The sequence below is a fragment of the Chanos chanos genome, chromosome 3 (assembly GCF_902362185.1).
Source record: "Chanos chanos chromosome 3, fChaCha1.1, whole genome shotgun sequence".
Classification (NCBI taxonomy): Eukaryota; Metazoa; Chordata; class Actinopteri; order Gonorynchiformes; family Chanidae; genus Chanos; species Chanos chanos.
Window position 1 is genome coordinate 52,268,556 of NC_044497.1, and position 22,528 is coordinate 52,291,083.

General features: G+C 46.3%; 1 protein-coding gene across 1 annotated transcript; it reads left to right on the plus strand.

The window, feature by feature from the left end:
• The first annotated feature begins 1,520 nt into the window (after positions 1-1,520).
• On the plus strand, positions 1,521-21,685 carry cplane1 (ciliogenesis and planar polarity effector 1). Its single transcript, XM_030768047.1, is given in 51 exon segments — positions 1,521-1,601; positions 1,747-1,882; positions 1,977-2,096; positions 2,193-2,425; positions 2,511-2,617; positions 2,714-2,870; positions 2,976-3,079; positions 3,169-3,351; positions 4,147-4,396; positions 4,526-4,684; positions 4,866-5,593; positions 5,740-5,930; positions 6,032-6,112; positions 6,219-6,371; positions 6,628-6,795; positions 7,090-7,318; positions 7,655-7,803; positions 8,049-8,266; positions 8,411-8,575; positions 8,687-8,822; positions 8,977-9,086; positions 9,207-9,353; positions 9,434-9,563; positions 9,791-10,109; positions 10,393-10,954; positions 10,956-11,372; positions 11,633-11,787; positions 12,010-12,198; positions 12,456-12,497; positions 13,565-13,751; positions 13,903-14,049; positions 14,137-14,304; positions 14,417-15,088; positions 15,229-15,383; positions 15,603-15,690; positions 16,035-16,086; positions 16,269-16,403; positions 16,642-16,713; positions 16,838-16,959; positions 17,231-17,450; positions 17,680-17,921; positions 18,048-18,132; positions 19,145-19,178; positions 19,293-19,424; positions 19,867-20,020; positions 20,179-20,234; positions 20,374-20,523; positions 20,664-20,812; positions 20,949-21,047; positions 21,133-21,319; positions 21,574-21,685. Coding segments are annotated over 51 exon segments (9,237 nt in total).
• Positions 21,686-22,528: the final 843 nt, after the last annotated feature.

A 22,528-nucleotide genomic window follows, 5' to 3' on the forward strand; every position in this document is an offset into this window, starting at 1 on the left:
AACAGATAGGATTGTACATAAGAGGATGAAGACCCTGAGATATTCTACTGCCCACTGATAATCCTTCAAGAATGAACCAGGGGGACTGATTTTGCTTCAGATCATCACCCCCCTCTGGGAGTTTGCCTTTACACTTTGATGTATTTTTCAATAAATGCAATCAGCTACACTATTTGGTTTGTTTTGTTTAATTCTTGATAAGTTTACACTTGGTGTTAAGTTATACAATTTTGGGAAATTGTCATTTTCAGTTTTATGATCTGAAAAAATGAGAGATTAAATGAAAACTATTCCAGCCAAACCTTACAGGCTTCAGAATGCAGGGTTCATTATAAGGTTATGGTATGTGATTACCTATTCATCTGTTTCTTTGTAATATTACTTCAGAGGTCACAATGTTGTCACAAGTGCATGTGCCTTTGATCATAAACTATAATAAGATGTTCATTCAAAATATTGTAAGTCAAAATTATACAACAGAATTGTACAAAAACTTGTCACCTCTAATATAAGTTTGCATGTTAATATATCTGATATAGGTTCGCGTCTGGCATTTTATATTGGGGTTTTGGATTGGTTCACACCAAAAACACCAATCAGTATTTTACACATTAATAAAACAGCACTTTTAAATAAAACAGTATTTTTACACATAGACGTTGTTAAACATGTAGTGCAACATTTGGTATAGTGTGAAAAATTTAATGCAGTGCAGAAGGTGTCACGTCGGAGTCTGGGTACACATTAGCGATCAAAAGTTGATAATTCAAACAATGTTAATACCAGTTTTGTCAATAAAACCCCAGAGCCGGCTCTGTAAAAACCGAACATGTCTTGTTACCTGGCAACGTCTCTGGAATCATGGGAATGAATGACGCTTTTGTTAACTCCGGAAGTGGAGGGAGATTCGAATTATTTCTGTTAATAAAGGAAAAAGGCCAAAAGGTTTCTCCTTCTGTAGAACAATAGTAAAAATATTAAAATGGTACTTTTCTGGAAAACGTTTTTAGTTAACTGTTTCTCCCTTTCTCACTTGGTCTGCTTCACTTAACATTATTGCTAGCCTTCCTGCTAATCTCGCTAGCCTAGTTTGATGCGGTCCCGTTATAGGGAGTGTTGTGACTGTCAGACATGGGGGCCGGTGCTACAACACATGGTTACCGTGTTTTCATATCGGTTCGGGTTTTACAATATGGACTCTTTAAATAATACAAGGTAACAATGTTATTAATTTGCTGTTGGAAACCGTTGATTGTGATGATGGACAGCTGATGCGCCAGTCAGATCACATACCCAATATGTAGCTAGCTTGCTAACTTAGTGGAATGTCTTTCGAACAAACTCAGAGTTTATAGATCAAAACTTTTCAAAGAAACCCTTACTCTCAATCCGCAGTCTGGTGAAATCTCTTGTCTGTTTACAGACTACGTGGTCGTCTTTATAAGTAGATGACGCGAGTGTGTGGATAAAACAACGCTGAGGGTCTGGGCACGTTCTCGGATCTTGTTTCTCCGCTAAATATGAATCTGAAGTTGGAAGTTTTGTTGTCCTCTAGCATTAAACGAAAGAAACCATGGCCGAGGTTCTGTTGGCTTGGAATGGTGAGTGACATGGACAGAATCTGCATTGTAGTGACTGTCAGTTTGTTGTGTATGAATTAACGGAATTTCTCTCCCATACATGTTGGGAAGTGACTCGGACAAAGTGTTTGTTGAAAATATTAAATAGCTGCATTGTCTGTTTCAGGAGAAGGAAGGTGTCTTCCTCTTGGACGACAAGCGAATTAGTGAAATCATTCTTGTGTCGGGACACACCAAAAAAAAGACGCCAAAGCTGCAACCACTTCTACCAAGAGTGTTGACTATGTCCGCATCTCAAAATGGTGACCGAGTTTAGTTTAACAGCTGATGCACCAAAACAAATTTACAGTTATGCACTGATGAATCATAGTTTAAATGATTTATTTTCGTGTGCAGGTGTTTGGCTGAGTGGGATACTGACTTCTGGAGAGCTGTTTCTATGGAACAGGGACAAGGACTCCCTGAAGATGATTTCGTCTGTAGCAGCAGTTTCTCAGCTAGTCGCCTTTGCTCAAGGTCTGCATATTTGTTCTTGGCTTAGTCTGCAATGGTCTTCTCTCAGTGTCATATTTCAGCTTGGAAATGACTGTAGTCTGTCTGATCCATGTTTAGAGACGTCAATGCGTCTCTCTCTGCTGGTGTCTGGGGACGGGCAGAGGGTGCTCCTGGTAATGCTCACAGGACAGGTATTCCTTTGGGAGTGCTTTAGACCTCAAGACTTAAGTAGTGTTAGAGACACCGCTGTGGCCGGACGTTGGAGTCAGATAGAATCCTCCGGAAACACAGCATTGCCCTCATCGAAGAACAAGGAAACATCCCATCACAGTGTTTTTGTCAAGAGTCAGGTGAGCAATTTGTTTCTCTCATTGTGTGTAGAAGAAATTCCAGAACATTCTCTGAGCTATATTCCTATCCATTTTCTTGTACTAGGAGGTTGGTGATGTGTGTATGAATGCTTTTGTCTTCACGTCTGAAGACCAGCTGATCGTCAGTTTCCTGAAGATTCAGTGGGAGGAAGGCTGGGAGAGAAAACTCAGGTATGTGGTTATATGTGAAAGGATATTTAAAAAAAATGTTTTTTTTTTTATGGTGTTGGGATCATTTCATTAATGACATGTGTTTGTCCTTTGCAGTTCAGTGGGGTACAGTGTACACTGGGTCACAAAGACCTACCCGCTCAAGTGCCTCTCCCCGCCATGCCGACCCGTAAGGTCAAGAGGGGCGCTGGTTTCGGCTTTTTCCCCGGACGGTCTGCTCCTGGCCGTCGTCCTGAATCAGAAAGACCCGAGGGTATGATATCTCTTTAAGACAGAAAAATAATTATTGTGAACGCTCACATACGGTATAAGCCTTTATCTGTGGCTATTTTATTTTGTGTGTGTTTCCCCTTGGTAGGCTACCCAGGCGTTGTTTATCAGCACACAGAACTTTGTGTCTCTGTCCAGCTCCTTAGGGGGCTGCGGCAGTAAACAGCTCAACATCCCACCCAAGTATCTGAGGTTGGTGCAAAAACGGTAGCACGGCTAACCTTGGCTCTCCTCAGTGTGGGGGTAGAGGTTAACGCGATGGCATCTTCTCCCTCCTCCAGGTCCTACTGGGTAGGCTGTGTGAGCTGGACTGCAGGGGGGCTATACTTGGCCTGCGTGTTAAAAAGAGGCTCCCTCCTTTTGCTGGCCCGGCTGGGCGGACTGGTCACGCTGTCTACGACAGGATGCAACATTGAATTTGGTCCAGCCCACTTCTTGCCCCTTCATCCGCTGATCACCTATAGGTATTCAGCATTCTCACGGGTTAAATATCTCAAAGCTACGTGCTGCCTGACGAATTTTAAATACATTTAGACACATGTCATTTTCATGTGTTTGGAGACATTATTGAGCTGTCGTGTTTGTAAAATCATCAGAGAGATGAATATGTTTGGTGTCCTTTCAGGTTCTGGTAAAAAAAAAGAAAAGAAAGAAAGAATTGTGTGCTGTTGTGTCACTTATGCATCCCAAAAGACTCACTCACCTATGGGTGTCAGATTTGAGTAAAATCTAATTCTTTCTTGTTTGCCTTAAAAGCAATGCCTATTAAGAATTTGAAAAAAGGAAACGGATTCCATTGTGGTACATGATTTTCATCGGAAAAAAATCAAATCCATTGAACATTCTGTCATAGTTTACGTTCGCTAGAGTTTTTCCTTTATCTTGATCTTTCTTCGTTTCCCTCTCTTTCCTCTCTTTCTTGTCTTCCATCCCTAGTCATCTGATCTCTCTTTTTCTTCCTTCAACATGGTCATTGATTTTATTTCCATGTAAGTACTTGTGAGGACAGAGAATTGTTCTTTGAATGAGTGTTTGCAATACACTTACCCTCAGTATCTGTTACCTCACCACTGGCATGGCAAATCCCAGAGCAGTGCCCCCTTCTACTTTGTATGCCGTCTCACATGAAACAGATTCTACCTGAATTGTGCCAACACTCAGTTATGTATGCATGCATAGTACTATGCATGAGTAGGGAGGTGTTTTTAACAGTGTAATGATATAATGTGTTTCTTGTTTTAACACTGCTTCACCTTCAGACCTCCAGTGGCTTCACAACAACAGGATGGAGCCCTCTCCAGTTCCAGCGTGTCTCTCCGTGACGCTCTGAGACAACGATATTCGGTCACCTGGCACCCGCGCTTGCCCTATCTCATCGTGTCTGATGGGTACATGGCCACCATGCTGAGAATGCCAAGTCACCCCTCCCCCACCTCACTCATAAGTGCCCACCTGCTGGACGCAGCCGAGGGCTTGGAAAGAGTTCGCAAGGCCCTGGTGAACTCTGAGGTGAGAGGGGAGGTGAGAGCAGCTGTTGTAATATTTTAGTAGTATTTTGTATATACATGAGTTCACAGCAGTCATGTGACTGGTAACTGGTTCATCACATTGCTCTCTTTTATGCATGTTGCGTCACAGCCCCGAGTCAGGAGTCGGTTGGAGTCCATGTCCACTCTGAAATTCACAGCTAGTTTACAGTTACTGAGACAGAAGGAGATTCCAACAGCCACACTCCCCCTGTGCCTGCAAGATGAGAGAGGCAGTGACGATATCAGAGAAAAGTTAAAGAAAATCCTGGTCAGTGATCAAAACCTTTCCCAAATAATGTTTTCTCTGTTCCTCAGTTCTCAGGTGTACAGAGTCCATAGAATTACCAGGACCGTATTTGTATGACTGGAGTGACAGTATTTGTATGACTGGAGTGACAGAATTTAGATGCCTGAAGCCTTTATTTTAGTAACTGTCTGTGGTTTCACAGGTTCAGGATGAGGATGAATCTGATTGCAGCCAGTGTGCCGGCTCACGCTTAGAGGAGGGCGGCAGGCTGGAGTTTGCCTCGATGTTCGACACGCTTCATGCCCATTCGGACTCTCAAAGTGACCCTGAGGACCCAGAGTCTGAGGAGCCCTTAACTTTGCGGGGGGATCTAGAGGCGGTTCAGCGAAGTCTGCTGACAGCGTGGGCTCTGGGACTGTCTCTGGGTGGGGTCGCGGAGCAGAGAGAGCGGCTTTTGAAATACGCGGCCCGTTGCGCTGTGCGTCTGGCAGCCCTCCTCGGACTTTGTCCCCCTGGATCTCAGTCTGGTAAAAAGAAAAGCGGAACCCGGGCCTCAAACGTCTTTCACCTCCTTAAATCTCTGCTTTCTTTCTTACCCTGGGACGCTCCGCACACGAGAGGAGGCAGCTGCCTGGGCGTAGCTGTGGATCTTATCAGGCAGTTTGTGTTTCTGGTCCTCAACCCTTCTTCAGAGCGTCCTCTCTCCTCCCAGAGCCTTTCTGCAGCACTTCTCATCCTCCACAAGGCATCCCAAAGTCTGAACCTTACCTACAGGCTCCCACAGAAGGCGGTGTATGGTCCTCCAGACCTCCATCAGGCAGACGCCTGTCCCTCCGATGTCTTCTCCCTCCCACTGCTACAGGAGGAGGGAGGAACTCAGCTAGTGATATCGCAGGAGCCAGGGCTGGAGACACAGCTACCCTCCTCTAGGTAAATCTTTTGACATTTGAAGACACTGCAGGGCTCCAAAGCGGTTTACACTTACATCACGCAATGCATTTTGTTCAGAGGATCTGATTAAAACTTTGTGTTGTCTTCCAAAGTTTTAAGTGAAGTTGTTATGTTATGCTCTCCAGATTGCTTGCTGTGTGGCAAAGTGTGTACACGCAGGCTGTCCATTATCAAACAGAGCTATGCCAAAACGGCGGCTATGGCAGCAGAGCGAAAGAGTTGGAGAGAGTATCTGAAATTCTGTCCAAAATCCAGAGGGTTCTTCAGAGAGCTGGGAACCGTTTGGAAGACAGCCCTGCTCTGCACAGTTTCGCAGGTCAAGCTGAACGGTCGAGGCCTTTCACAGGATTACACGTTTATTTTGACATGATTGATGAGGCAGAGCAGCGCATTCAATTTGCACTTTTCTGTTTGCAGGAGAGCAACACTTTATTTTGGGTTCATATGGTGAAAGCACTCAGATATGGAGAGCTGAGCTTTGGGCAGAGAGAGAAAGATGTAAGTTTTTCAGCATGACAATAGCGAAGGCAAATGCATTAGACCTGTGCTCAGTGTCGTTAGTATCATGGCTCCTTTCCCCTCTGTCCTTTAATGTGTTCCACAGCTGGCCCAAGAACGTGTTTCCTAGAGACACGATACTGCCTGGCCTTACTGTATAGTCACCTGTTTCTGTATCGGCTGAGGGAAGCACAGGGCCTGTGTGACTACCTGGCCAGGCAGCTGCTGCCGCCGGCTGAACAGGGAGAGGACATAGTTGGTACGTTGTTCACTTTCCCAATATTGTGTAATGTAGAAACAGTAATATTACTAATGGTTACGCATAGCTGAGTTGAGTGATACTTCTCTCAGATTCTCTTAAATTGCAGTTAATAATCAGTGATCAACTACTGTGTATATAAAGAGCGTATTGGTATAATATACATAAATTCTCTGTACTATACTGATGTTACATTTGTGTAACTTTATACTGTGGATGGTTAAGAGAGTATGTCTGCCCTGACTTTCATCTGTAGAAGATGCTCTGGATGAGGGCTGGCTTCCAGGACAGGTGAACAGTGAGGCAGCCCGTGCAGTGGTTCAGTCTCTGGGCAGGTTCATGGCCTCTTACTTCACCAACCAGCCTCTGAGCATTCTCCCCCCTCACAACGTGGATGTCCTGCCTCCTCTGCACTTTCCTCAGAGTGAGTAAAACAGAGTTTATCATCATTTTATCAGCTCCCCAACTACTTTGCAACTATGACAAATCGAGGAGGCCATAGAGATGTGGTCTGTAAGGTATATTTGTGTGTAAAGTATATTTGTCTGTAATGTATATTTGTCTGTAAAGTATATTTGTCTGTAAGGTATATTTGTCTGTAAAATATATTTGTCTGTAAGGTATATTTGTCTGTAAAGTATATTTGTCTGTAAGGTATATTTGTCTGTAAAGTATATTTGTCTGTAAGGTATATTTGTCTCCGTTTTTTTCGTGTCAGCCTCGGGCCGACGGCTGGTGGTCTTGTCCCAGAGCCGCGTGGCGGGGGCGGTCCGCTCCCAGCAGCTCTCTGAGGTGTGGACAGTGGACTACGCTCTGGAGCTTCTCCTGCTGGGGGGGCTGCTGCCCGAGGCCGTGTGGCTGGCTCACCGTTTGGGCGACTGGAAGATGGCTGCTTCCCTCAGCCTGGCCTACACCACTTACTGCAAGGAGCATTACGACTTCAGCAAGTGAGTGAATTATTGGCCTAAATCTGGCCATAGCTTGGAGAATTGGGTCGCTGCGCACCTGTGGACCATAATGATCGGTTTGAGAAATACTAATCTAATTTCTATTGTCATGAATCTGGTTGTAATTAAAGGTTATGGACCATGGACTGCTTGTTCATTGATTTTGCACAGAAAATGAACTCAACATGGCATTTGATTTTTGCAACTATAACAGTGCTGGTAATGATTTGTTAGCAAGTGCAGTGTGAAAATTCTCTGGTAGCATTGATTGAGCAGTGGTTGCCATGGTTGTATGCATATATTGGCTATGCTAAGAGTGTGTACATGTGACTAAAGGTTGAAGTGGAGAGAACTGCATCTACCAACAGAGCTGCAGCCTGGTCACATCTTCCAGTGTCAGCTTAAGTCCTGTCTTGGCCAAATGTCACCTTCTGATGATGATGGTAAGTCACACATTTAATTAGAAAAAACTGACCTCAGTTTGGGTTTTGTGGGTATGGTAAATGTATCTCTCTTAATTCCTTGGTATATGTGTGGGTTTGTGGTTTTTGATATCATTTTTGAAAAGAAGTTAAATGCTCTGCACATCATTACGTGCTGCGATTTCTTGTCTCCTTGCTGACTTGTGTTGTTTATGTTGCATAGCGAACCATGGTGTGAGTTTTATAACCGTGTATGAGTTAAGGGTTGAGCATGTTCATTAGTGTGCGTAACTCTGTCTTCCTCTCAGACTCTGTGAATGCGGAGGATACTGAGCTCCTGCAGGTGTCTGTGCAGGAGATCCTCAAGGCCTCCGTCATGGCGGAGGTGGATGTGGTGTCTCAACCTCTTCGTCTGCTCCTGGACTCAGCCAAACAGTCGGCCTCCTCTCTTTCTCCCCTCGTGTGTCCCGGCCTTTATCTTCCCACGCCTCCTCTGTACTGTCCACAGCCTGCACCCAACACGCAGGTGCTCAACAAGTGTACCTCACCCACGGGTTACAAATAAGTCCCGCCCACGTATTAGTTAATTGGAACTTATTTAATGTTGTTCAGGGAACTCTGTAAAAACTGCTCTTACTGAATAATCCATACGCGTCTGCGTCTCCCGTAGGATTCCACAGGGGATTTGTCGGCGCTTACGGAGGAGGCATCCCGTAGGGGCGTATCTGGAGCTTTGCAGAGGGTTCTGTTGCTCTTGAGGGCTGCGCACTGTTCTCGCCCAGCCGCTGAGTGGTACGTCAGGAACCTGCGCCACTGCCAGCAGCTCTCACACAAGGTCAGTCCTGTCTCTTCCCCGTCGGTCGGTCTGGTCTCTTTGCCTTTTTTCAGTTTCGAAACGTCTTTTGAAAGTGTAATTTTTTTTAATGGCGTGTGAAATGGATGACAGATCCGGCAGAGGTTTGGTGAGCCCAAAGACGCACCGTTTTCTGAAGGACTGATGAAGTTTGCCGCTCGCTGTGGATTCTTCCGTTCAGGGGCCAGCGGAGATGGGAACATAGACGCCGTTACAAAACAGATCATAAGTATGTTCATTGTCGATGCCAAGCCAGTGTTATCAACACTGTACAATATTTTACTCGCATGAATGTAAGCGTGAGCAACGAAAGGTTTAAAGGCCTGTTGAAAAGCTCACTGGCTCAGGTAAGGTACATCACAGTGTTGTTTTCTTTTTCCCAGCATGCTTCAGGGAGCTGTGTGGACTTTGCTGGATGCTGCATGTCAGAGACCGGCTTACTGTTTCCTGCAGGAAGTATCAAGCAGCAAGAAACAACAGGAGAGACTCTCAGGTACAGGGCACGGACATACGCATGAAAGTACTAACATGAATTTTTGAGGAGGACACACTTAGGCATGACTGCATCCAGTGTTAAAATCTCGGAATGCGTGTGTGTGTGCGCGCGTTGCAGATAAGAGACGAAGATTTGAACGAGCTTTGTGTGGAGGCCTTGCGTTGGGCCTGCCGCCTTCTGCCATTCTCTCGTTTTCTCAACGCCGAGGAGATACTGCAAGACCTGGTCCTCAGCCTGGTGTCAGAGCTGCCTCCTATTGCTATGGTAACCGCCACACTCGCGTTTTGATCGGCCATAAACCGGGGCTCTGATGTGTAGCTGAGCTCTCCTGCCTCTGTGCCCAGGTGGCGGAGACATTGGCCAGAGTGTTTGTGGAGGAGGAAGAGTCTGTGCGAGTGCCTCTGAGAGAGAAGTACAACTCCCTGCTACACAGGTTACGCCCTTGTCCCGTCCAGAACTTCACCTCACTGCCAGGTAATACTCTGTCCTGAGGGTGTTCTGTCCACATAGGGCTGGATGGTAGAACGACACTGACAGATATCTGTGCTAGAGTAGGGATTTTACTCTTCTGTTTATGCCAGTGGCGCTTTATACCATAATACTACATTTTGAGTGAACCTCCCTGCCTGATGTCCACGTACCAAACCTCCTCTTAGCGCTGTATTTTCAGATTTTGTCCACGTTGTCTCCCATGCATACAGACGCACAGGCAAACGGTAAGACGGAGGCTGGGGAGCCAGAGACGATGCTCCTGCTGATCCAGGACGAGCTGAGGCGGCATCGGAGAGAGCTGAGGCGTTTGGGCAAACACCTCGCCCCCGTGGAGCTTCACATTTGGGAGAGGGAGGAAGATGACGACAGAGGAGGCGTTCATTTTCTGGAGCGTTTCTCTCTGGGCGCGAGCTTGAGCAACAGCACGCTGACGGACTGTGGGCGTCCTCAGGTGTACAGCGAGGGAGACACAGCTGAGACGCTGTCCGAACCTCTGTCTCCAGACCTTCAGACCAGACCTCCTCACAGGTGCAGTCACCCCATTAGCCGTATGCCCTTCCAGCCTCAGTCAGAGGAATATGTCACACACATTTCATGGCTTTATTGCATTAATTATGGAGTTTTTGTTTTTGACGATTGAGGTTTGTGCACCCTATAGGTATTGGGCAGATGTCGAAACTGTGCATGTTTAAAATTATTTTTAATTGAGTTGTCGACAGTTTGAAGTTGAGATTAACATTTTTTACAGCGTCGCCTGTATTATTTATTTTTATTTACTTACTTACTTACTTACTTACTTACCTTACTTTAGCCCGAAGAAGCAGCAGGACAGAGCAGAGAGATCAGCGCAGAGAGAAAAAGAAGATCAAATCAGTCCGGCCGCGGGTCCCGGTGGAGCTGACAGAGCCCAGGACTCTGCAGGGGGCACGGAGGGAGCTAAGGCTCCTTCTTTACCTGCCGTAGGGACGTGGATGTTTGAGCTGGAGGATGAGGAGTACGCTCGCTTCTTAGAGCTCTTCCTCAGCTACGTGTTGGAAAAGGACAAGTTGGACGGCGAAGACTCCGAGCTGCCTTTGTCGAGCGGTTTTTCGGCACGGCTGCGCGAGAGAGAGCTGCACTCTCCCGCCTTCGACGTGCTCACTACGCTCAGGCGGCGCCAAAGGGACGGGAGACAGGCCGCCAGGAGACGCGGCCCCCGGGCGCCCGTGTTCCGAGCTGGCCGTTGTTTCCGGTCTGCCCCCGACACCCCGGAACCGCCACCGTCCACCGTCCGCGCTCCGTCTGTCCAAAGCGATGCCCAGCTGCGCGGAAACAATGTGACCCTGCGCCACCTTTCAGGGCTGCACGGCGGGAAACAGCAGGGCCTTTTTGGCGTTCGGCTGCAGCAGGGGGGGGTCGTCGCCTGAGACGGGAACGGTCGGGGACGGTCGCGTAAGCTCACAGCCCAGTCCCAGCCAGAGCTCTATCCCCTGGGGTGCGCAGACGGAACGCTGGCCCTTTAAAACCGCGGCTCTCGCCGACACGGACCTCCAGCAGGATCTGGATCCCAAACTGGAGGCCCGGTTTCCGCGGCTCGGCAGGTTGCTGGAGTGGATGGTCCGTTGGGCGGACAGGAGGGCTGCGCACACTCAGCCTGCTCGGAGGAAGCCAGAAGGGCCCGGAGGTCCCGACGACGCCGTGGTCATGAGAGCCAAAGCCTCCACACCTGCAGTGCTTACTGCCCTCAGACTGCTGGAGCACCGATACACCACCGCCCTCTTGGCCCCGGACAGGCCCTGCACACACCTCAGGGTGAGTTTCAATTCGTTTTCTCATTGTTGGGTTGGAAACTTACCTCAGTACACAGAATCCAGTAAAAAAAGTTACTGTGTGTTCAGTGAAGGGTTGTATTGTTTTGATGCAGGTGTCTAATATGTTTAACTATGAGAATTATATGGAAAGCATGTAATCTCTCCATTTCTGTTTAGCTGAGAGTGCATCCTTTGCTGCTTTCATTTTCCCGTCTGTTCGTGCCTGCGTGAGCATCTGAGTCAGCGTCCATATCTCCACAGGTTCCAGAGAGGCAGTATACAGTGGCCCCAGTGCTACAGCCAGACACAGGCTGGAAAGTGGAGAGAGAGAGCAGCGTGGACACTGGTTACCCCGGATCAGCAGAAACACCCGTCACCCTGCCTGATCTAGACCACCAGCATGGACCCACACCCGAGTGAGTTACCCATTCTGCTTACTGTCCACAACTCTAGAGAGAGCAAGAGTGGACAGCAGGAGTAAAGAAAGATAATTTCCCCAAACATGTTCTTGTCCTCGTGATGTGTGTGTGCATGCGTGTGTGTGTGTGTGTGTGTGTGTGTGTATTGTTCTGTTGTGGTCATATTTTTGTCTTCTTTATTTGACATGTATTACTGTGCTCTTCTGTGTTACTCCACAGCACGTGCGATGCTGAAGGGGTTGAAGAAGAGCAGAGCGTGGTTTACCTGTCTGAAGAAGAGGAGATGACCCATCACTCAGGGAGGAAGGAAGGGGAGAGAAAACCCGCCAGCGGAGGCAGTGAAAGACAGCCTCCAGCAGAAACTAACGGTAACAAGCCCGCTGGGCTCTCGCTGTGTCTGAAGTCAATGTAATAGCCGTTCATAAATTGCGCCGTTCATTAAAAGCTGTTTAGCTAAAAGCAGCCTGGCAAAGTACTGAGCGGTTTTTCACACAGAAGTAAACACTTACGGTTCACTCATTTAGTCAAATCGCTGTTTCACGCTCCATTAATTCTGCATTAAGCTGAAATGCATCTGGTTACTGATATGATGTATAGGCGACAGCAGTGCAGTGGAGACTTGGGAGGTGTCTGCTTCTTTCTCTGTGCCAAACATCTCCGCTCAGATTAACAGCCACTCCAAGACTCTTAGTGGTCCCAGAGGCCAGGTGAGAACCTCTTCACCCGAGACACATTCCTCAGAAAACAAAATGTGAAACATATTAACATTTAGCAGACTAAACATGGCTATGAATAATTTGCTGTTCAGTGGGACCCAACTACGGTTTCAATATCTAAAAACTGTTTCTCATCACAGTGACATTAAGAAAAAAAAAAGATTTTTCTTTCATATGCGTTATTAAAATTAAACTCTTTGAGCTTCTAAACTGAAATGTTAATTTACGCTAATGTGAGCATTGCTGCGTTTGTTGGCGTTTTATTTCTGTAGGCCTTAACATTAGCTGATCTGGAGTGTCCAGGGACTGAAGAAAACTCTTCCAGATCCCTGTCACTGTGAGTTCTGTACTAAACCAGTCAACCAATCAGCACTCAGACACAAGCACTGCACATTCACTTTTAATGTCTTTAGCATGAATTCATTTTTAACTCAGATATTAATATTCTGCTCAGCGTAATCGTTGATTGGCTGCCTGTGGAGGGAAGCGTAATTGAGAAATTGCTGATGACTCATTATAAAGCTATAGCCTAACATAGAATCACACGTACAAGGCGCACAGATTTTAAAACATGAGTTGGACTAAAACGCTGAAGCTTGCAGGTTGCTATGGTTGGAGTACAAACACAGCTCCTCCCTTGGGACTGTGGCAAGTGGAGTGGGTGTTGTTTATGGACACCAAGCAGTAACTGACAGCTTTGTTTTCATATTCATGACCAAATGAATTGTTAAAATGAGTCTGTCTCTTGTAGAGCTGAGAAGAATGAGTCTTGTTCTCATACAGTGGACAGACCTCTATTGGATTCCACAGAGACAGCGCCTAATGAGTAAGTACAGTTTGAACTTAACCTTTGTAATCTTTTAATACCTGCTACCTTTCTTATTATACATTTCTTATAACCACTGCATAGCACGTACTGTTTTGTTGTTGTTGTTGTTGTTGTTGCTTCAGAAAAAAACATGTATCTCACTGTGCCTACAGTAGGGATCTTTAATCTAAAATGTTTATTTTATTTATGTTGGAGGTTATCTGATGTTGTCTGTTTCTCTGCCCCTCAGGCCCGAGGTGTCAAAGCAAACATCTCCTTTGCAGCCAGACCTGCGGTCTCTCCCTGTGCCAAACCTAGAGCCTGGAGCTCAGACGACCAGCCCTCCCTCCAACAGCACCCTGCCTGAGGGCAGCCCAGGCCGACAGGCTGACCCCGTCAGGCAGCTGCTTCAAGATGAGCTCTTCAGATTAGTACAGGTGAGAGTGGATGCTGCATCTTAGAGAGAATCACGACAATTAAATTCATAAGACAAACAAACAATACGTTAATCCTTCCAAGTGCTAACTTCCAGATGGCTTTTCTGTTGTGTGTGTTTGTTTGTTTGTTTGTTTGTTTTTTTATTCTTAGCTACAGCAGATCAACTTCATGAGTCTCATGCAGGTGGTTGGAGCCTCTTTTGCTAACCTGCAACTTTCTCATCCTAACACACTACTCCCCCAGGCCAGTGTCCCTTTAGTTCAACCTAGTGTCCCTGTACCTCAACCCAATGACCCTGTACCTCAACCTGCTATCACCACTTCCCAGCCTCTTCCTCAAACAAATACAACCCCTGTGTCAGATGCCCCAACCCATCTCCCTCAGCATAACCAACACCCTGGACCTGAGCCCACAACCCAGAACCCACAACACCCAGACTCCAGGTCTCAGAACGGACTTACTGACCAACAGACAGTCACCACAGTTGTTGAGTCTGCTGTGAACATTCAGAGAGAGAGGACTGACCAAAACAACGCAACACCCAACATGCGGGTATGCATACGGTTACTACTGTTGATACTGTCATTACACTTAGGAAACAGATTTGATTTGACAAAGAGGCTTGAAACGTAATAATGACTGTGTGACATGTATTGTTTCAAAGGAAATTCAGCCGTTGAGCATCCACTCAGAGTGGCCAGGGGAGAGCCAGACACAGGGCAGAAATTTCAGTCTGCCTTCTCATGGACTCCTTACCACTGCAAATAATCCTCCCAGCATCTCTTTGCAAGCGCCCCCCAGTGGCAGCTCCCAAGACCCTCCCATCCTCATTCCTAACATGAGAAGTGCTCCTCCCATACCAGCCACCGGCCTCCACCTGCTGCAGCTACGCCCGCCTCACCCAGCATTACTGCGCCCCCCTCCTATTGTCTCTGTGAGGGAAGCTTGGGGTCCTCATCCCCTCCACCCGAAGGTCAATCAGTATGAGCCCTCTACAGTCAGGAGAACTGAGGAAGAGAGGAGGATGTGGGCGGAGCCTACCATAGCCCCACCCACACCTCACTTCAGTCTTATCTCTCATCCTCCGACCCAAACCTTTGGAGCCACCACGGAAAGAGGGAGACGCCATGAATCCCTTCATCTGGGCCCTGCTCCTCAGAGAGCAGCTCCACCCTTGGCGCTGCTGCGCTTTCACCCTCCCCAGCAGCCCCTCCTTCTCCCTCAGATCCCTCTCTCCGACCCAGCAAGGACGCTCGCTCCCGCCCCAACTGCTGTGGGCCACTTCCCCCGACTCCAGCTTCTCCAGAGGGACCCTGACCCCCCTAGCCCAGTAGGCATAACTTATTGAACGGTGTCGCTGACTGCGGACTTAATCAGTCCCAGTGTTTTAAATCACGAATGCCGTACCGTCCGCTCTTCTTCAGACGATTATAAACGTTTCTGTCGCGTCCTTTGCCTCAGGTCACGCGTCGTAACACGTCTCCACTGCGCGCTCCCCGTCTCATCCCGCTGGAAAAGCTGATGGAATGGGCTGCAGCACGGCAGCAGGATACGGAGGTCAAACTCCAGCTCCTGAAGACAGACAGACTCAGCGAAGGCAACGTCCCAGGCACCACACTGTCCAAAAAAAGGTGGCCAGTCTCCAGAAGTGCCCTCGACCATGGGGCCTTCAACGCCGACCGATTTTACCCTAGCACCTGTTTGTTTCTCACTACTATACATGTCTCTATGACCACAAACCGAACTGTCTGATACTTCATCTGTTCCCAGATTTGTAATGTTTTTCTCTTCGTTTATTTCATGTCAAACGTCTGTTAATGCTTGTTTTTCTACACATGTACTGTATTCAGACAGAAGAGAAGGGAGGAGAAAAAGAAGGAGGAGGTCAAGGTTGGGGTCACTTTCAGACCAGAGGATTCCATTATCCCTCCGTCTGAGGTAAGGGGAAACACGCACACACACACACACACACACACTCAAACACACACACATACACATACACAGGGCAGCAGGCAAAGCTTAGCCCTTGATGAGAGAAAGCAGTGATATTTCATGCAAATACATCATGAAATGAACTATCATAAAAAAACAAAAAAAAATCCCTCTTGACCTTTTGTTTGAAGTAGACTGAAGATGAATTGAATGACTGGCTTTATTTTTGTGACTCTTAGGAGGCTAAGTTTCATTTTCATGCTGAAAATGGAGTCGTGTGAAGAGCATAGCTATTCTTAATTGAATGCTCTGTCCTCTATTTTTTTTTCTGACCTACAAAAATGATTTAGCTTGAGGAGGAGGAGGAGCCCACCCTGAAGGAGAGTCATGCTATCCCCTTAGGTGAGTAAGCGCCTCCCAGTATACACAGTCTTAGAGTCCTTTTGGAGGAAAGGGAAAACTTAATGTTTTACATTAGTGCTGTGTGTTTTGCTTACTCTTTTAGTGAATATTAAATTTAGCACATAGCTGTGTATACAGGCATTCATTATGTAAGCAAGCTCTTAATATGCTTTAATCACCAGGGTCGTTTGATTCAATGCTGACTGGCCAAAGTCTGCTGGACAAGGCCCACGCTACTGCTGCTGAACTTCATGCCTTTGCGTCCACTCAGAAAAAACCTCCTGAAATACAGGATGCCTGCACAAACACCGAGCCAGGTGTGTTATGTTTTACGACATTCCTGGACCGTGACCTCACATAGAAATACTTTTTCGTGTTTACATGCAGCACGCAACACACAACACGCATGTTTATTGTCTTGTTCATCAGCTAGCATTTTGCTCCACTTACTAACCAAGTTATAGAACTTAATCTGAAACTTATTTGAGTTGGTTTATGTGTATGTGTATAGCTGTTTTGGACTGATGTATTTTCGCTCTCTGTCTGTTTTCCCAGCTTCTGCACGTGCGATCACAGATAAAGCCATTTCAGTCCATTTGCCTGTGTCTCCAACCTCTGCTCCTGGATGTAAGTTCTTCAATACACTGTCTTCTTCCATTGCTATGAAACCGATCTTCATTGTCTGTTACCACTCTTTAAACCACGGCCTCTAATTGACCGAGCTGATGTTGTCTTCGTGTTGTTCTGGCAGCTGGGCTTGTGGAGGCTCCAGCAGTTGTGCCTCCGGATATTTTCCTAAATCTGCGTTTCTCCAAGGACTTACCTGCAGAACGACCAGAGAGCTCTGGTCCTGCAGAGCAGAGGCCAGACATGGTAAAGAAATCCATCTCAGACTCTCCCAGTACACTGTGCAGGTCCACGACCTTTGTGTAGTCTTTATGAGTGGTCTAAAATATCTGCAGAAACTGCAGATTAGAGGAATGTATTAATGGATGGAGACATTGTAAAGGAAAATGGTGGGGATAAGTCGTGGCCTCCGAACAACATTTTCCGTCACGACTAACAGGAGAATATGCCTCTCCAGCCGTCACCTGAATCACCAGAAATCTGTCTGTCTGTTTATCTTTCTGTCTTTTCCTTGCAGGAGGCAGAGGTCCGGCAGTTTATCAACGTGATCGATCTGGAGGATGAGGCTCTGCTCCATGACCTGCCCCCCCGCCGGACATCTCCAACGCGAACTGCCCCCGACTCTCCCCCGTCATCCGCCCAGCTCCATCTTCTAGCAGCTTCTGTCACTAACTCTGCTCCATCCCATGTACCTACTGCGGAGATCATGACAGAGGAACCGACAGACAGTCTGCTTGGTATTTCCATCATTTTCATGTCTTTAAGAAGAAAATCAGCGTTAAATGAAAGGCGCTGCGCTGTAACCTTTCAGACAGACACGTGCAACTTTTTCTTTCTCGTTTTTTCCATTTTAGTGAAGTTACACTTTGCCGAAGGCTATTCATTACACACAACTGACCTTTCCTGTCTTTTCTTTTGCTGTCAGTGGTCACTCTAATGTTTGTTCTTTTTGGCGATTTCCTCCAGGTCCTTCCCTGAGGGTTTCTCCACCTGCCGTTGCGCAGGGTGACTCAGAGCCCAGCGGGGACCCTGTCACAGTCAGAGTGCTGATGGACGTCAAGGCTCAGGACGTGGAGGTGCGTTCACTGGAGAGAACAGCTTTGTCCAGGAGTCAGGTCTCCGCCCGACTTTCAGAGATGGATGCCCAGCTGGCCGCGCTGCAGAGCATCGCTGATCACATGGATAGAGAGTTTGCCAATACCAGGATGGTAAAAGACAATCTATAACAACGCTGTGTTTTTTTTTGTTTTTTTTTAATTTCGTTTTTTACTTTTCGGCATATGTTGTTTCTCCTTTCTTGATACCAGTCGGTTTCTATTTGTGCTGTCCCACAGCTGGTGAGAACTGTTGAGACTTTGAGCCCTGCAGTGATGGCTGATGATGAGTCACACTTCCGCAGACCTCCAGTAACACAAGAGGGTTAGTCATGTATGCCTTTGTCTCTCCCATCAATACGTAGAAAACCAAAAAAGTCTCATGTGGACCCAGTGTAAAACATTATTTCACATTCATGGGGATATTTATGGAAGAAGGAAGCACAATGTGTCGTCTCTCACCGTTTTTTGGTTCTTTTTTTTCTTTTTCATTTTCACAACTAAACCTGTGTACAGTGAAATACTCACAACCTGCCCTGCAGCATACCAGAGAGTTGACAGACCTCGAAGAGGAAGATGGGGAAGACAGAAATGCGAAGTTTTTAGCCTCTACTCCAAGAAAAGTCAGTCCTCTTTTCCAAAGGGGGCGCCAGTCTCTCTGTCCTCCAGCTGCGTCCGCCGAGAGCTCCATCTGTCAACGCCCACCTTCAACCACAGGTTTATATGGCCCTACCGTCCTTTTGTCGTTAAACAGGAAAATAACTAGGCGTAAATTCAGCTTAAAATGATACGTATGCTCCCATTCATCGTAATCTCAGTTGTCTGTTACATAAGTATATTTAATAGTTTCCTGCAAGCATCATTTGGTATGCAGGATATGATTAATCTTGGGAAAGCTTTTTCAGCTGGGTTTACGCACAGTGAGGTTTTACTTACGTGGCCTCGTTTCGCCGTGACCTCATTCAAGCCTCAAGGTTGAACAGAATCTCTCTCTCTCCCTGTGTGTGTGTGTGTGTGTGTGTGTGTGTGTGTGTGTGTGTTTGCATCTGTTTCCAGTGAAACCAGAGCAGGCAGCATGGGATACTAATGAAGGTAAAGCACTATTTACCATTGTCTGTCTGTCCTAGCTGAGGTCACAGTGCTATAGTGAACACAGCGGATGCACGCCTGTAACTCTACCCTGGCTGCTGATTTTTTTCTCAGCTAAAACATGTAATGGATAGAGGCACTAACTGAGAAAGGAGAGCATGTCTCTAGTGCTTTAGCTCTCTCAGCTCTACATTGTTACAGCAACTTGTGTATCACTGCTGGCTTATGTTTCCCACCCCCTTCAACAGATCTAGCAGAATCTATGGTTGAGAGTTCCGGAAGGTAAGTTTTGATATGGTTTTCGTTTAGAACTTTCCAGTGCTATTAGCTTGTTATTACATTTGCATTTCCTGCCTCGAGTATATTTGTACCTTTCCGTTGTCTCTCTTGTTCCAGACCAGTGCAGGAGACTCTGGGTCTGAGTGGACTGAGTGATGTTGCTGACATCTTGGGGGACTTAGTGAGGGACGGTGCCATCTCTCCCACTGCACTCGGTCTGTCCTACAGCAGGGCAGCCCAGCTGGACAGGTATAAAGCAGCCACGTGTGGGCTAAAGAAAAGCACATGCTTAAACTGGGCGGAGAACGGGAATATCGTGTCCTTTTACAAGTATGTTTTAGGTTTAGCAGTGTAACTGACAATGTTATTGTTCCTCAGCTTTCGTATGATGTCAGTTTTTTCTGGAAAGAAATTTCCATTAAGTGTTTTAAGACATGTAGATCATGCATCTGCAAATTGACACAGTAAACATTAGAACTATTCTACATCACTGTTAGCTGTTGTACAGTAATGAAGAGAGCATATTGACAGCTTTAACAGCATCACTACTCATGTCAACTGAGAAAAAATAAATCGACCAATCACATGTTGAACGAAAGAAAGCCAGGAATCTTGAAAATAAACCGCTGCTGTAACAGAAGAGCTGTCTGAGTTGAGACAGTTTGTGTTGTTGCCACAGACCGGAAGAGAGGCAGAGACAGAGGACAGACAGGATGGAAGAGGAGAGAAGAGAGCTGAGGGCGTGGATGAGGAGAAAACAGCGGGAGAGACTGGTGGAGTACCGCAAACAAAGGGAGGGGAGGAGAGAGATGGAGCGCAAGCCATTTACTCCCACCGTCACCACCGTCCGTTCCCCTTACTTCTCTTTTCTCCTCAGGATGACTTAAAACAGGAATCTCTACATTTTTAGAGAGTTTATATTTACTCAGTCTTTACTCAGACATGCACGAATTGACTTAAAGCAGTAGAGTTTATAATAAAAGAACTATTTCATTCTCGACAGAATCCGAGCTCCAAAGACCTAACGGTCATCAAACAAATCAAACGGGAGAAGGACAAGTAAGTCCGACACAAGCTTCTGTAATCAAACGATCAAACTTTTTCGTCCGTAGGGGTCGACATTTGTGAACGTATATCTAAACACACGAGAACGTGGCATGTCCGCCTCGCACATTCACATGAGTCTGTTTGCTACCAGGACGCTGCTGTTGGAGCACCATACTCAGAGGGCTCGTGAAGCCTGCAGCCTGATAACAGACTTACTCACTGCCCCTCTGCCCCTGCCCAGTGGAACTGCCTCACAGCACAGTCCTGGCACCGCCCGCAGTAGCACCAGGTCAACATACAGGTACTGTAAGCCTTTTTCAAGTCATACTGCTACATTTATTTTGTTATCAAGAGTAATGACAGGGACGGCTGATCGTTTTAGCAGAGAAATGGGAGTCGGGCTGATTTTTGACCAGGTCTGCTACGTTCCAGGAGTCGAAGTCAGTCAACAGGAAGGAACAAAAGTCCCAAGGGTCAAACAGGAAGAACGCGTTCTCTTTCTTCCCCGGGAAGGACGGTGGTTTTGCAGAGGGGCGGTGCAGCAGGAGGAACTGGAACTCTTAGAAGCAGATTAGGCCTCCACAGACCAGGTCATTGGTCTAACTATGTTCTTTTCTAAAATTTCCTCTTGTTAGCCTTACTCTTTGAATGTATACAGAAGTCTTCTCAAAAGAGACTTGTCATTGAAAAACTCATCAGTGCTTTATATTATATCTTGCCTTATAGCGTGTGCACTCCCAGGTGACCGTATGTCTCAGGTCACACGCCGGGGCATGATAACAGACCTGAGAGGTAGAACAGGAGCAAAGACAAAGTCAAGACAAAGTGAGAACTTTTTTTTTTTCTTTTGACTGCTGTGCAGTTTCTAACATTGTGATACTAGAAATGATTAAATCTCGTCTCTCTGTAGACCAGAGTAAAGTGTTGAGCAGGTCCCCAGCAGGACACAGAACAGTGAAGGAGCAGGAGCAGAGGGAGGAGAATGAAGAGAGGGAGGTGGTGAGCCCCTGGAGTCCTCCTCTGGAAGTCCGCAGACTCCTCAGGACAGAGAACCAAGACACAGGCCAGGTGAGAGGCCATGACATCTCAGTAAGACTGTTATAATGCACAGCAAACAGCACAATGCCTGTGTTCAATAATTTTTATGTCAACGTTTTTGCACAGGAACATATTTCACGCATCATTACATTTTCATTTTGATGAGGCTTAAGATCTGTACATGTCTGAAAGTTTTGTAGATTTAAGTGTATCACATGAGAGTTAATCCCGTTCTCACGATTCTCCTTTGCTGTTTCTCTGCCTAGGGTCTGGTGGACGACAATAGAGAATGGATGCACAGACTGGCAGGGAGAGAGCAGGACATACTGGAAACCATGTCTGAGAGCACTGGGAGCATTCTTAGCAAGCTGGACTGGGCAGACATTGAAAGAATAGTCGCTGAAGAGGGAGAAGGAGAGCTCTGACCAATGGCATAGACAATCAGTGAGGGGGGTGTGTCATAAGAGAAGAATATCATTCCCTCTGTCTGTAAGAACAGCACTTCAGCTGAAGAGTGGCGGCAACACCAATGAAAACTAATTTTGTGCTCAGCTCTTTGTTTTTCATTTTTGCAGCTATTTTCTTAAAGAGTACTTATCCATTGTGTGTGTGTGTGTGTGTGTGTAGGTAACTTAATACAGGAAATGCAGAAAACCTGCACCTAATTTTACGATTTCTTATATTTATGATAATTCTGTTATTTGGATTCAAAATATGATTCAAGTGCCACATCAAATGCTGGAAATGACCTGAAATGGAAACAAAGAAACAAAAATGTAATTTTGTATTTGTGTAAGTGTGTATTTGTGTGCAATAACTCTCTGTAGCTCATTGCTATACAAACATCAAAATAATCTGATTGTTTTCTAATCATATTTATTTTGTTTAGTAATTTGATAAGTTGATAAATGATAATAAAATTCTGTATACTGACTGTGCTAAGTGCCACTGGTGTCAGCAGTTTGCTCCTTTGAGTATTTTTTTTTTCTTTCATAAGTTATTTTAGTGTACACGGCAAAATGACACGCTTAATATATACAGACAACGGAGTTATTCGCCGGAGAGCAAGTGCGATCCAGCCGCATCCTGGCTCACCTCCACCATTTTTATACGGCCTAGTTCCCACATGGAATGATGGCATGAACATGAACAGTGATGTGGTTGTTCTGACAAAACCTCACTGCAGCCAAAGTAGGATAAATTCTCAGCCATTGAGAACACAGTAGTACCAAAACTTGTCTAGTGCTGACCTAGCATTGGGCCATAAC